Source organism: Gracilinanus agilis, chromosome 6 (assembly GCF_016433145.1).
Source record: "Gracilinanus agilis isolate LMUSP501 chromosome 6, AgileGrace, whole genome shotgun sequence".
NCBI classification, from domain to species: Eukaryota; Metazoa; Chordata; class Mammalia; order Didelphimorphia; family Didelphidae; genus Gracilinanus; species Gracilinanus agilis.
In genome coordinates this window covers 29,287,824-29,302,095 of record NC_058135.1, presented here as the reverse complement: position 1 = coordinate 29,302,095, position 14,272 = coordinate 29,287,824, and the positions used below count along the sequence as shown (strand labels likewise).

Sequence of the window (14,272 nt, the reverse complement as noted above, 5' to 3'; positions counted from 1 at the left end):
CTTCTCTGGGCTTCTCCTCTATCTACCTCCCTATTGTCTGTGATCAAAGCCTTGAGTCTGGCACAGCTGTGTCAGCAAGGTACTCCCTCCGACTAGCACCCTTGCCCACCCAGAGATTGCAGGATCTGCTGGAAACTCAGTACATTAGGTGGGGGAGGGGACCTGGGATCTTCTTTTTTCCTTTTCCCTGGAACTGGAGAGTTCAATGAATTCAACCTTTTTTTTCCCCCACCTGACTTTTAAGTTGGATTTAGCAGGAGGATCACCCAGCTCTGTTCTGTTGTCAGATTTGGTTTTTTGGTCCCCTCAAAGCCCTTTGTCCTTGATTGGTGTTGAAGGGTTTACAGAGGTCTGGAGCCTTGCTGCTTCTAAGCCACCAACTTCCCTGAATCTCCAAAGTCATCATTTTAAAGTTCAGCTCTTACCATGTTGCTCATAATATCATTGAATCATAGTTTTGGGATAAAGGGATCTTACAGCCCATCTTATTTATCTCTCTCATGTTATAGATAAGGAAACTGAGTCTCACAGAGAATTGCCTAAGATTGCTTTGCTGTTAAGAGTCAGGGAAAGGATTCAAATCTAAGTCTTCCTGACTCTGGGGCCACTGGGTGACATAGAGAATAGAGTATCCCACCTGAAATCAGGAAGATTTGAGATCAAAATCCAGCCTTAATCAGTTACTAGCTGTATGAACCTGGGCAAAGTTACTTAATCCTGTTGACCTCAGTCTTCATCTATAAAATAAGCTGGAGAAGGAAAAGACAAACTACTCTAGTATCTTTGCCAAGAAAACCCTAAATAGAGGGTCATGAAGAGTCAGACACTACTAAACAACAAACAAATTTCCAGACTACAGAAACATTCAATAAACTAGTCCATCAATTAATAAACCCTTGTTAAGTGCCTACTATGAGCCAGGCAAGGGATACAGATAGAGCCCTGGACCTGGAGTCAGGAAGATATGAGCTTAAATCCAGCCTCTGACACTTACTAGCTGTGTGACCCTGGGCAAGTCATTTAATTTCTGTTTGCCTTAATCCATGGGAGAAGGAAATGGCAGGCCACTCTGGTACATTAGCCAAGAAAACCCCCATGGACTCTATTGATTTGCTGTGGTCCACAGGGTCACAAAGATTTAGAACTGAGCAACATGAGCCAGGATCTAAACACCAGGGGTATAAAGAAAGGCAAAAGACAGCTCTTGTCCTCAAGGAGCTCACAGTCTAATTGAGGAGAGGAAAAAAATGAACAAATATGGAAAAACAAACTATATCTGGGATATGTAAGGAATAATCAATAGAGGAAGGCACCAGAATTAAGGGAGACAGAGAAAGGCTTCCTTCCTATAGATAGGAGGATCAGATTTGGAACTTGAAGGAAGACAGGTTCCTTCGTCCTTTCTCAAAATTCTTGAATGGTACCCATTACCTATAAGATCAAATACAAACACCTTAGCCTCTATTTAGTCTTAAACACTCTATATTCTGGGTCTAACTTGACCTTTCCAGACTTACCTCAAGGTACTGATCTGTGTACACTCTATATTGTAGCCAGATTGGACCATTCTTCCATCTCATCCTACCCTCTTTCACCTTCATCATCATTATAGTTAACATATATATTGTGCTCTAAAGTTTACTAAGTATTTTACATTTATTCCTCACAGTAACTCTTTGTGCTAGGTGCTCTTATTCTCTCCATTTTACAGATGGAGAAACTAAAGCTGACAGAGGTTAGGTCAATTGCCCAGGATGACATAGCTAGTAAGCATCAGAGGCTAAATTTGAACTTGGTTCTTTCTGACTTCAAGTCTCATGCTCCATCCACTGAACCACCTAACTGCCTAGTTCTCATAAGTGATCTTTTGCTTTTATTTCGGGGCTCAGGACTCCATGCCATTTACCATAATGTCCCTCCTAGCTCTCCTCCTTTCCAATATCTCTTTTTATGGTCCTCTGAAGGTCTTGACCCTTGAAGGCAGGGTTGTCTTGTTTACTTGTATTTGTATTTCTAACACTTAGCACCATGTTTATAAAATATCTATCTATCTATCCTTTGAAAAAGATCCCACTCATTTAGACATGAGAGTTCTGATTTGTTTATTTTTATGAACAGTCAAATTACTTTAGTCATGTGTAATATACAGTAGTCATTCAGTAAACCCAAATTATACACCAACCAATTTGCTATGCATTAGACTGACCACCCACCTTCCACTGGGAGGTGCTTTATTTGTAAGTCATAGTATAAAGCCAGTTCTATGCATGAAGATGATGAAGAAGCCAGAGATTTTAAATGACAAGCCTAAAATTACATGGATGATGCCATGGCTGGAAGCATGAACTGGTACTCCCAAGGTCAGCCCCTCCACACAGCTTGATTTCATCAATAATACTTAATTAATGGCTAAGAAAGACAATAATCATCAGTCTTTCAACAAACATGCACTGAGTGTCTACCTGTCTGGTGCCAAGCACTGTGCTAAGGGCTGAGGGTGCTAAGAAAGACAAAAGAAAGACAGTCCCTGCCCTTGAGGAGCTCAGTCTAGAGGACAAGATGTCAGGCAAACAACAATATACAGACAAGATGTAGATAGGACAAAATGGAGATAATCAACAGAAGGAAGGCTCTAGAATTAAGAAGGACTGGGAAAGGATTCCTGTATGAGGTAGGACTTGAGCTGGGACTTGGAGGAAATCAGAAGTAAGGAGAGCATTCTAGACATGCAGGACAGCCCAAGAATCAGAGCACAACAGTCTATGCACTGCCCCTTATCCAACTTGTAGAAGCCATGGTTAGTGGAAGCAAGCACCCACACCTCACTGTAGCTCTATATTTCATGCATCAGAAAGCATTGTAGAGGGGATAGCTCAATGGATAGAGAGCCAGGCCTGAAGATGGGAGGTCCTGGGAAATTCCTTAGCAAGTCACTTAACCCTCACTGCCTAGTCTTTATCACTCTTCTGCCTTAGAACCAATACTTAATATCAATTCTAAAACAGAAGGAAGGAAGGAAGGAAGGAAGGAAGGAAGGAAGGAAGGAAGGAAGTGTAAGAGGGAAAAATTTAGGTATTTATAGATATATATTAAATATGTGGCTGCCAGGAATCAACAATTCAGGTTGATTCCTTAATTAAATCAGACTCAAGTCAGCATCGAGTTGAAGAGTTTATTTACAGTCTGGTAGGTAAAAAGTAGGAATAAAGAGAAAAAGAGGCTAGTCCAGGCCAAAGGCCTGGACGGAGAGAGAAGAAGGTTATAAAGCTTAATAATGAAGCTGTAAGCCACAAGGCCCAACAGCCAGATAGGCAGAGTTTGGAAGCGGCCCAGCAAGGCCAAGGAAGTCAGCCTAACTTACCCACGTGACAATATAGAGTGTAAGCTGTCTGTGGTCTCAGGAGATGCTTCTTCTTCCAGTTCCAGACGGCAACTGCCCCCACAGGAAGTTCACTAACTTACTTAAAGAGATCGTGTCTTTCATCACTTCCTGTGGTCCACCTCTAATTCAAATGGACAAATGGCAGTTTCTACATTGATTTGGACTGCCCAAAGGGCCGTCCTTGTTCTTGATTTGTTACTTATTGTCATGTGTGGGTAACTCGTCTCCCCTCCCCACTGAGGGAGGTGAGAGTGACATCATTAGCATGCCTGGGTTGAATAGAATTTTGACTATTAATGGGCTGGAGCTAATTCTATTTACACAGAAGGAAGGAAGGAAGGAAGGAAAGAAAATCTTTGACAATTATTTTCTGACATTTTGCAATTCAAACTCTCTCCTCCCCTTTTCCCTTTCCTGAAGTGGTAAACAGTCTAATATAGATTGTACCAGTGCTTTCATGCAATACATATTTCCATATGCTATGACAGAAGATACATTATCATAACCCAATTTTAATTTTAATTTGCATTATCAACATTTTATCCACTACTTTTTTGTCTACACAATTAGCAAAATAATTGAAACCTCAATTTGTAGCATTTGCTAATTTCCCAAGATGTAAACATTCCCAATGAAAATTTAATAATCAGCTGCTGATTAGAGCTAGCTCATCATACCCCCCCCATCTAAGTCATCTCTAAGACACTTTCCAGAAGATCCTATGAGTTTCATCCTATCTTTGAGTTTGAAATCAACCTGAATCAAAACTAAGTCTAAGAATAACACAAAGTTTTTCTTTTCTTTTATTTTAAACCCTTAACTTCTGTGTATTGACTTTATAGGTGGAAGATTGGAAAGGGTAGGCAATGGGGGTCAAGTGACTTGCCCAGGGTCATACAGCTGGGAAGTTTTTTTTGTTGTTTTGTTTTGTTTTGTTTTGTTTTTTACCCTTAACTTCTGTCTATTGGCTCCTAGGTGGAAGAGTGGTAAGGGTGGGCAATGGGGGTCAAGTGACTTGCCCAGGGTCACACAGCTGGGAAGTGTCTGAGGCCGGATTTGAACCTAGGACCTTCCATCTCTAGGCCTGGCTCTCAATTCACTGAGCTACCCAGCTGCCCCCTAACACAAAGTTTTGAAATGGCATTAGAACTAATTAACAGTGCTAATAATCTTTAAAGAAGGCAACATGGCATCCTAATAGGGGCTCCTAACCTTTTTTGTGTTGCAAACCCCTATAGCAGTTGAGTGAAACCTTTGGATCCTTCTCAAAATGATGTTTTTAAATGCATAATTAAATATTAAATACATAAATATAAATAAATTTTAAAATTCCTAGGATTACAAAAGAAACCAATTTTATTGAAATGCAAAGGAGAATTTTTTTTAATTTCACAGATAGCATAGGTCTAGTCCAAAAGGAAAATATTGGAACCTTGCATAGTATCCAAAGGGCCAAACATTATAGTACACATCTGTGAAAAAAAACTGATTTCTGTTCTGTGAAAGCTGAGGCTGTGCTGAGTCTGTGCACCAAGTCCAGCATAAATGAAGAATGCCTACGGAAGGGTATATATCCCTTACACTTCAGCCTGTGCAAGATAAAGACCTAGAATAAAAGATGGGGCAGCTAGGTAGTATAATAGATAGAGTGCTGAGCCTGGAATCCAGAAGATTTTTTTCTTCCTGAATTCTAATACAGCCTGAGACACTTACTAGCTATTGTGACCCTGGGCAAGTCACCTAACCCTGTTCGCCTCAGTTTCCTCATCTGTAAAATGAACTAGAATAAGAAATGGCAAACTACCCCAGTATTTTTGCCAAGAAAACCCCAGATGGGGTCATGAAGAGTCAGACACAACTAAAAAATGACTGAGCAACAGAATAAAAAATCAAAATAAAAAGTCCCCAAAGGTCCCTTTCAGAATCTTTCTCCATTTATTATTTAAATATTTTATTTTATTTAAATTTTTATCATGATAGCTTACATCACATTCAAGGATATTGTTTTTCTACTTATTAATATTGTAACAATATTGTGTTCTGATAATTTCCATTGAAAATACTGTACTTCACTTACAGCATGTCAGATAGAATTCTAGCAAGTATCCTACAAGTCAAACTACCATTTATAATCACTTCTATAAGAAACTGCCTCCCAAGTTTCAAAAGTCTGACTTAGAAAAAACTTTTAGTACATGGCCCATTTGGAATTTTTCCAATTTAAACATGGGGCATAACAGATAAAGCAGAGTCAAATCACACTTCGGACATTTTCTAACTATATAACATTGATGAAGTCACTGAAACTCAATGAGCCTTAGCTTCCTTCTCTGCAAAAATAAAGGAACTGGGGGGAGGGGGGAGGAGCTGGGTAGCTCAGTGGATTGAGAGCCAGGGCTAGAGATCCTAGGTTCAAATCTGGCCTCAGATACTTCCCAGCTATGTGACCCTGGGCAAGTCATTTGACCTCCATTGCCTACCCTTACCACTCTTCTGCCTTGGAGCCAATACACAGTATTGACTCCAAGACGAAGGTGAGGGTTTTATAAAAATTAATTAATTAATTAATTAATTAGTTGATTGATTGGTGAGTTAATGAATGAATAAAAAACAAATAAATGAATGAAGGAAGGAAGGAGCTGGGGAGTGGGATGGGGGAGCACTAAGTAGCTCAGTAGACAGAGCCAGGGCCAAGAGGGAGGAGGTTCTGGACAAAGACAGAAAAGAAAGACAGGGTTCAAATCTGGACTCAGACATTTCCTAGCTGTATGACCCTGGACAAGTCAAGTCACTTAACCCCCATTGCCTAGCCCTTACCACTCTTCTGCCTTGGAACGAACACACAGTATGGATTCTAAGATAGAAGGTAAAGTTTTTTTTAATAAAATAAAATAAAATAAAATAAAATAAAATAAAATAAAGGAACTAGATTCAAAGTCGTCAAAGGTCCCTTCCAGTTCTTAAATCTATAATCTTTACAGATCTCCTGAAAGAACTTCCATGTCAGGAGAATCTTTGCAAGATTGATCCTCAGGCCCCTCCACCAAATATTTTCTCTCACACACACACTACCACCACCACCACCAATGATATATTGGGAGTTTTTAACCCAGTATTTATGAACTTTGTTTCCATATTTATACAACTGTGTTTCCATTTAATTCAGTTTCCCTTGCTATCTTATATATTTTTCTTACTAAGGGCAGCTAGGTAGCTCAGTAGATAAAAGTTCCAGGCTTAAAGTCAAAAAGGTTCATCTTCCTGAGTTCAAATCTAGCTGTGTGACCCTGAGCAAGTCACTTAACCTTTTTTGCTTCAGTTCATCATCTGTAAAATGAACTAGAGAAGGAAATGGCAAAGCAGTCCAATGTCTCTGCCAAGAAAACTCCAGATGATCCAAATGAAGTCCTGAAGAGTTGGACACAACTGAAATGACTGAATATCAAAAATATTTTATTTAATGTATTTGAACACATGATTCTAAGAAGGAGTCAATAAGCTTCCCCAACCTGCTAAAGGCATCCATAACACACGTTAACATGTTAACTCCTAGAGTAGAATCTCTAGTATTGGTCTAGCCCAGAGGAAACTTTCTACTCTACTGTAACCAAGGATAAGGAAAAATGTAAACCATCTCGAATCAGTGACTAGGAATAAAGGGCTGCTAGAAACCACAATAACAAATGCTTTCCTCTTCTGCATTCATTTTCCCCAGCCCCCAGCTAGAAAAAGATTAGGAAATAAAATCTACAAGTTTTATTAATGGGCCATTTAAATTTTTTCTAGCTGCTACTGATATCTGATTAAAATTTTATAAAATTTCCAAGAGAATAGAATAATTTTTCTAAGCCAACTTTATCCCAGATAAGAAAGGTCAATGAAATAACAAACTGAAGTGGATCCTGATTGTTTCCCTTGCACAACCCCCCCCCCTTAGTGATGGTTCTCATGGAGATGAAAATGGAGGATCATTATTGATCTTTGACATTGAAAACTCAAATGAGCAGATTTCTCATACAGAAATCCCCTAAGGAAAAACCCTTTCTGCTGCAGCTCTATTAAGAACTTGGGCAAAAGAAGCAGTAGGTTAATAACCCTCACAGATCTTAAGCCCAAAATAAAATCCCTTCAAGCACTGTTTTAACAGCCTCTTGGACTTCCCCTATTCCCCTCAACATCGCCCATCAAGAAAAAGTTAGACACACTCTTATCCAATGCTTGGAAAATTACTAGAAAATCAAAGGTATTTTTCTCTGGGTGAGGTTTTGCCTTAGCTTGGAAGTCCATCTCCCCATCACCTTTTTCTCAAATGTACAAAATACTAGAGCAGAGCAGAGTCTGTTTTCTGAGGCTTCTTAGTTTATGACAACTGATTTCCCATAGCAAAAAGATCAAAAAGAAGGTGACTATTCTATAACCAAATAAAAATACCATGACCTAGGAATCAATTTTTTTAAATACCTGTTAAGTTCTAATGCTTGCTAGTTTTCCCTCTTAGTCAAGTCTCCTCTCTCTCTGAACCTCAATTTTCTCATCTGTGCAAATAGGCTATTGTAATATTTATGTCATTGTGCCATAAGTTATTAGGATCAAAAGAAATAATGTACATAATCTAATTTTCTTTACATTCACATGTATAATTTCACTAATATGAGGAACTCAAATTCTCAAATGGGGATTTGTATTTAGTCCATAATCTAGAGCAGTGATGGTGAACCTTTTATTTTTTAATTTTAAAATATTTTTTCCATGGTAACGTGGTTCATGTTCTCTCCCTCTCCTCTTACCTCCTCTGCTCCTGAAGCTGTCAAGCAGTTGCACTGGGTTATACATGTATTATCACTTGATACCTATTTCCATAGTATTCATTTTTGTAATAGTCATCTTTTAAAATCAAAACCCCAAATCATATGCCCCATATAAACAAGTGATCAATCACATGGTTTTCTTCTGTGTGTCTACTCCCACAGTTCTTTCTCTAGATATGAATAGCATTCTTTCTCAGAAATCCCTCAGGATTGTCCTGGATCATTACATTGCTATTAGTAGCAAAGTTGATTACATTTGATCATTCCACAATGTTTCAGTCTCTGTGTACAATGTTCTCTTGGTTCTGCTGATTTCACTTTGCATCAGTTCATGGAGGTCTTTCCAGTTCACATGGAATTCCTCCAGTGCATCATTCCTTTCAGCACAATAGTATTCCATCACCAACATATACCACAATTTGTTCATCCATTCCCCAATTGAGGGACACCCCTTCATTTAACAATTTTTTGCCACCAGAAAGAACATGGCTACGAATATTTTTGTACAAACATTTTTCATTATTATCTCTTTAGGGTACAAATCTAGTAGTGGTATTGCTGGATGAAAGGGCAGGAAGTCTTTTAAAGACCTGGGGTATAATTCTAAATTGGATGGTAAAACTTTCAGAGACCAAGTGCCATGTCCTGTCTCGCCCCCCAGAGACTGAATGCCAGTCCCTGCCCCCCCCCACCTTGACCCCTTGTTCCCTCCCATCTTACCTCAAACAGAGGAGAGAGGAAACACTCCCATTGGTCTTCTTGGCAGAGGGGTAGGGGAAGTGAGGAATGTCCTCAGGTACATGGAGATGGAGAGGGGTACAGCTCCACACCCCAAGTCCCTCTGGCTTTCTAGTAACAAGCTCTGGCAAGCAGGTTGTAGAGAGGGCTCTGCAGGCCCTTTTGGCACATATGCCATGGATTCACCATCACTGAACTAGAAATTTAGAAAATTGCTTGGGTTAAATGGTCACCTAATGATAATATAGTATATCAGAGGCAGAAATTAAAATCAAGAACAGCTCACTAACCACTCTATCATAGTGAGTCTCTAGAAATATCAATAGTAAATAGAAGCCTGGACTTATAGTTGAAGGATCTGGTTTCAAATTTTGGCTTTGCTGTTTTCTATCTGACAAAAGTTAAATATCTTGATCTCTCCAAACTTTGATTTCCTCAAAGGAAAAAGTTGGATGCTAAGACTCCTAAAGTCCCTTTCATTCTAAATCTATTATAATTATTAACACACCTCAAACTTGACTCAGTTTCTTGAAAATACCATGCTCTCTTCATCTAATCCAGTGATTCCCAAAGTGGGCGCTACCGCCCCCTGGTGAGTGCTGTAGCGATCCAGGGAGCAGTGATGGGCACAGGTGCATTTATCTTTCCTATTAATTGCTATTAAAATTTTTTAAAAATTAATTTCCAGGGGTGCTAAGTAATATTTTTTCTGGAAAGGAGGCAGTAGGCCAAAAAAGTTTGGGAACCACTGATCTAATCCTAACATTTTTCCTGCCCTACAATCTTGAAGTCTATTGGCCTTATCAAATTAAATGGCCCATAGACATATTAAACTCAATATGTCCAAAAATGAACTTGCTATTTTCCTCCCAAATCCTCTCCTTTTCCTATTACTGTTGAGAGTGCCACCATTCTCCCAGTCCCCCAGACTAGCAACCTAAATGTCTTGACTCCTCACTCTCCAAACTATTGCCAAAACCTGTCTATTTCACCCTTTGTAGCATCTCTAAAATACTGACCCTTCTCTCTTCTGACATTGAAATTATGTTGGTAGGGATCCTCAGCATGTCTCTTAGACTATTTCCTATTGCTTGGTCTTTCGTAGAGGTGTGATGGAGCCATCTTGAACCAGCCAGCAAGAGCTGCTTGTTTAACTTCCATTGTGAACATTTACACACTGGAAATCAACAAACACTGTAGTTCAAGACTTGACTTTTTTTTTTAGTTCAGTTGGCTCTTTAGACTTAAAGGGGTAAAGGAAATGTTAATAATGCAAATTAAACTTAAAAGCATGTTCATACCAGAGAGCTCATTGTTAAACATTTATCAGCATACCTCTGGTTTCCCTGCCCTACTCCAATACAACTTCAACTCAATTATCAAACCAATCTTTTTAAAGCCCAAGTCTAATCATACCACCCTTTCTTCCCTACTCAATAAAGTCCAGTAGATAAATCCCTATCACATCCAGGATCGAATTTATAAATCTCAGTTTCGCATTCAAAACCCTTCATAACCCAGTAAAGGGAATCCTATCTGAAAAAAAAAAATTTTCCCACACTTATAATCTATCACTTACTAAGAGATAGGAAACTTGATTAAACTTAAATTTTCAGGCTTCTAGAATCCTAATCATTGTTTTGACCAGAGTTCTTAAGACTTTCACCAACTGTTTTTCTTTGCAATATTATAATCATTATATAAATTATTGTCATAATTCTGCTCTTCCCTCTGCATTAGTTCATAGTATTGTTCTCAAATCTTTTGGAATCTGTACCTTTCATCATTTCTTACAGCACAATATTATTCCATTAGATTAATATGCCATAATTTATTCAGGCATTCCTCAATTGATGGATATCCATTTTGTCTCTAGAAAAAATGCTACTATAAATATTTTTGTGCATTTGAGACCTTTTCTTTGATCCCTTTGAGGTGTGTGTGTATATATATATTTATATATATATATATACATGTATATATATGTATATATATGTCTTGTAGTTTGTATCTCTAAGCCAAAGAATATATAAATATATATAGTTGAGTGACTTGGTGGTGAGGAAAAGGTCAGAGGTATAGATCTAAACTAAAATGGTTAAACCATTTCACAGCTCTGCCAACCTCTAGGGTGCCTGACCTCCAATATCCTTTCCAAAAGTGGTGACTATATTTTTGATTGTTTGCAAATCTGATGGGCATGAGATGAACCTCAGAAATATTTTAATGTGCATTTCTCTTTTTGTCAATGATTTCACATGATTATTAATAGTTGGCCTTTCTTTTGAGATCTGCCTATTCATCATCCTTTGATTATTTATCAATTGAGAAATGGCTCTTGGTCTTACATATTTATACAAATATTTGAAATTATACAAATGTGCAATTATACAAATAGTTTGTATAACTTGGACAACAGACCTTTATCAAATAAATTTTTGTAAGGATTTTCCCCAATTAATTGTTTCCATTGATTTTAATTGCATTGATTTGTTAGGCCTAAAAATAAATCAATTTTATGTAATCATAGTTGTCCATTTTAGCTCCACTGATCCACTCTGTCCCTTCTTGATTCAAGAACTCTTTCCCTATCCATAATTGAAAGACATTTCCTTCCCTGCTCCTCTAATTTGATTACTTTTATATGTATGTCTTGTATAAATTTGAAGCCAATTGTGGGGTATAAAGTGTTGGTCTAGTTTCTAGCTAAATGTTTTTCCAGTAGTTTTGTTTTTTCCTTCCAAATAGTGAAATCTTAACCCATAAGCTAATATCCTTGGGTTTATCAAACATTATAATACTGTATTAATTTAATCTCTGGGCATCTCCTTGACAACCACCTTGTCATCTAGACCATGCCCTTGTTTCCAGAACTCTGGAGCACTTGTTTCCAGAGCTCTCACCCAGATAGCTCATTGTCCTGACAAGTGAATACTTCTCATGGCCCTCTGTATCAGACTAACCCAGCTTCAGTAATGCATCATCTTACTCCCTAATCTTTGCTCCTTGCCAAATGCCTTGCCATACTTAGCATCTGTACTACCCTTTCCTTATATTCCTCTAACCACCTCCCATTTTCTCTATCTCTCTGGCTCTCTCCCTTTCACCATCATCCAGTCAATTCAACCATTATTACTAAAAAGAGTGTGTCAATTTACCCCTTTACAACTCAACACAGACTCCTAATAACTTTTCCTTCTTGGCTAACACTAAATTTTATGTGTTATTTCCATCTTTGGATATTGCCTAATTCTCGCCACTCTTCTGTCATGAGAATTTATACTAAGACCAAAGGTAGGATTTGGGATTTTTTAAATAAAGAATTGTTTTCAAAGTCATGATCAGAGTTCAAATTCTGCTTATGATGTTGGGTGAGTCAGTTGACATTTTCAGTAATCAGATAATTCACTAAAACTATAAGTTGTAGAATAGTATTAATAGAATAGTTGTAGAGCTGTATTAATAGAAGAGGTTTTCTCAGTAAAGATCTAAGCTAAAAAAAAGGAAGAAAAAAGAAATCTCTACTGGCTAAAACTATTGGATCTAATAAAATGAAATTTAATCAATATTTATGCAAATGCTTACATCTGTATGCACTTTAAGTTTTGCAAAGCACTTTACATATACAATCTCATTTGATCCTCACAACAATCCTTGGTGGTAGGTGGTATTCCCATTTAACAAATGAGGATACTGAGGCAGAGAGTGGTTAAGTATCTTGCCCAGGGCCACAGCTAAGGAGTATCTGAGACAGAATTTAAACTCAAGTCTTTCTGATTCCAAGTCTAACTCATCCACTGGGCCATCTACCTACTCCGCACTTCAGAAGAGTCTAGGGAGCCAAACAAGCTAAAGGACATTGTCACAACACTAATCTTCTAATTTTGTATGATATAAGAGAAGCCTTATTGCTGCATGCAATAACTTTTTTTTAAAAACAGTAGAGTCCGCTTATCCACAGTTTCATTTTCTGGGGTTTTAGTTATCAGTGGTCATCTCAAAGTACTAGCAGCTGCCCAATGGTAGTAATCTCTTCTGTTTCCATTTTTACTTTATGGGGATTGTTTTGATTGGCAACAAAATCTGAGAGGCAGGAGAAGGGGGGGAAGCATATATATATATATATATATATATATATATATATTATTATTATTATTACATACATATATATCTTTATATATGGGGTCAGTAGATATTTGCTTATATCTATGGTTTCAACTACTCACAGTAGATCACAGAATATATTCTCTGTGGCTATGGGGGCTCTACTTTATTTCACTGGATCTCATTTCCTAGTAGAAGATCTAGATTTCATTCCCAATCTGAGAACAGCCAGTGACGGTATGGAAGGGGCATAAGGGAAAGAAATGTGAAGAGCTGGCAAAGAGGTTTACATTTGCTCAGCTCACAGATTCAGATGAGTAGTTCTAGAGGCATATGTGACCAGAAAAGAAAACTAGGCAGGTATGGAGGGCCATGGATAACAGATAGGCAACCTCATCTGCCACAGAACCTTTCAAATATAAAAAGGCCCCAAAACTAGATAGATTCTCAATGTAGGATTTATTAAGAACCAGAACCAGAATAATGAAGGTTATATTTGCTAAGGATGGAATAGGGACAGTGATGGTCATAAAGAAGTAGATGGTAATTTCACCAGAATAGCTACACTGATGGGAATTTGAGCCACCCCTAAGTAAAGTAACCAAACCCTCTTGTCTCCCTTTTCTTCCAGGCATTCTTCCTACGGAAGGCTACTGGATGACCATGACTACGGATCCTGGGGCAATTACAACAACCCACTTTATGATGACTCCTAACAGAGGAACACAGAATGGGACAAGACATATTATGTTCTTTAATTTAAAAGTGCTTCTTCAGTAGCATTAATGCTAATTACCTGATATGCATTCAGTGACAATCCTGTGACCTGTTTTGTTGGTTTTATTGTTTGTTTTTTATTTTAATTATTCTTCTCTTCTAGTTTCTGCTTCCCTTCTCTTTAAAAAACAAACAAAACAAAAAAAAGCTGTCATTTTTAAGTGAATCCAAACTGAATCTCAACTGAAAGAGACGATATGGAAGCTCAGACCACCTTGACTGCTTTGGAGAGGAAATGTCCTTTTGGGGGAGCAAGGATGGCTTTTATGTAGGAAAATCATATTTAATCTCCCTAAAAGAAAGCCAGAGGAAATGATCATGAGAGGATATTTCATCTGCAGAAAGCCATGTTTCTGCAATTTCTTTTTAATCTCTGTTTATCTGGTCGTGGATCCCAGCTGCAGCTCTATAGAAAGGGTTGCAGGCTCTTTCGTCTCCTAATTAAGCAATGATCAAAATAGAA

At 38.0% G+C, this 14,272-nt stretch overlaps 1 protein-coding gene across 1 annotated transcript in view; it reads left to right on the top strand.

Annotated features, from left to right (window-relative positions):
- Positions 1 to 13,748, top strand: part of PARM1 (prostate androgen-regulated mucin-like protein 1) — a 145,454-nt gene extending 131,706 nt beyond the window's left edge. The window contains exons 3-4 of the mRNA XM_044681594.1: positions 12,911 to 12,950; positions 13,664 to 13,748. Of these exons, the coding sequence (XP_044537529.1) occupies positions 12,911 to 12,950; positions 13,664 to 13,748 (125 nt within the window). The remainder of the gene's footprint in view (positions 1 to 12,910; positions 12,951 to 13,663) is intronic.
- The last annotated feature ends 524 nt before the right edge of the window (positions 13,749 to 14,272 follow it).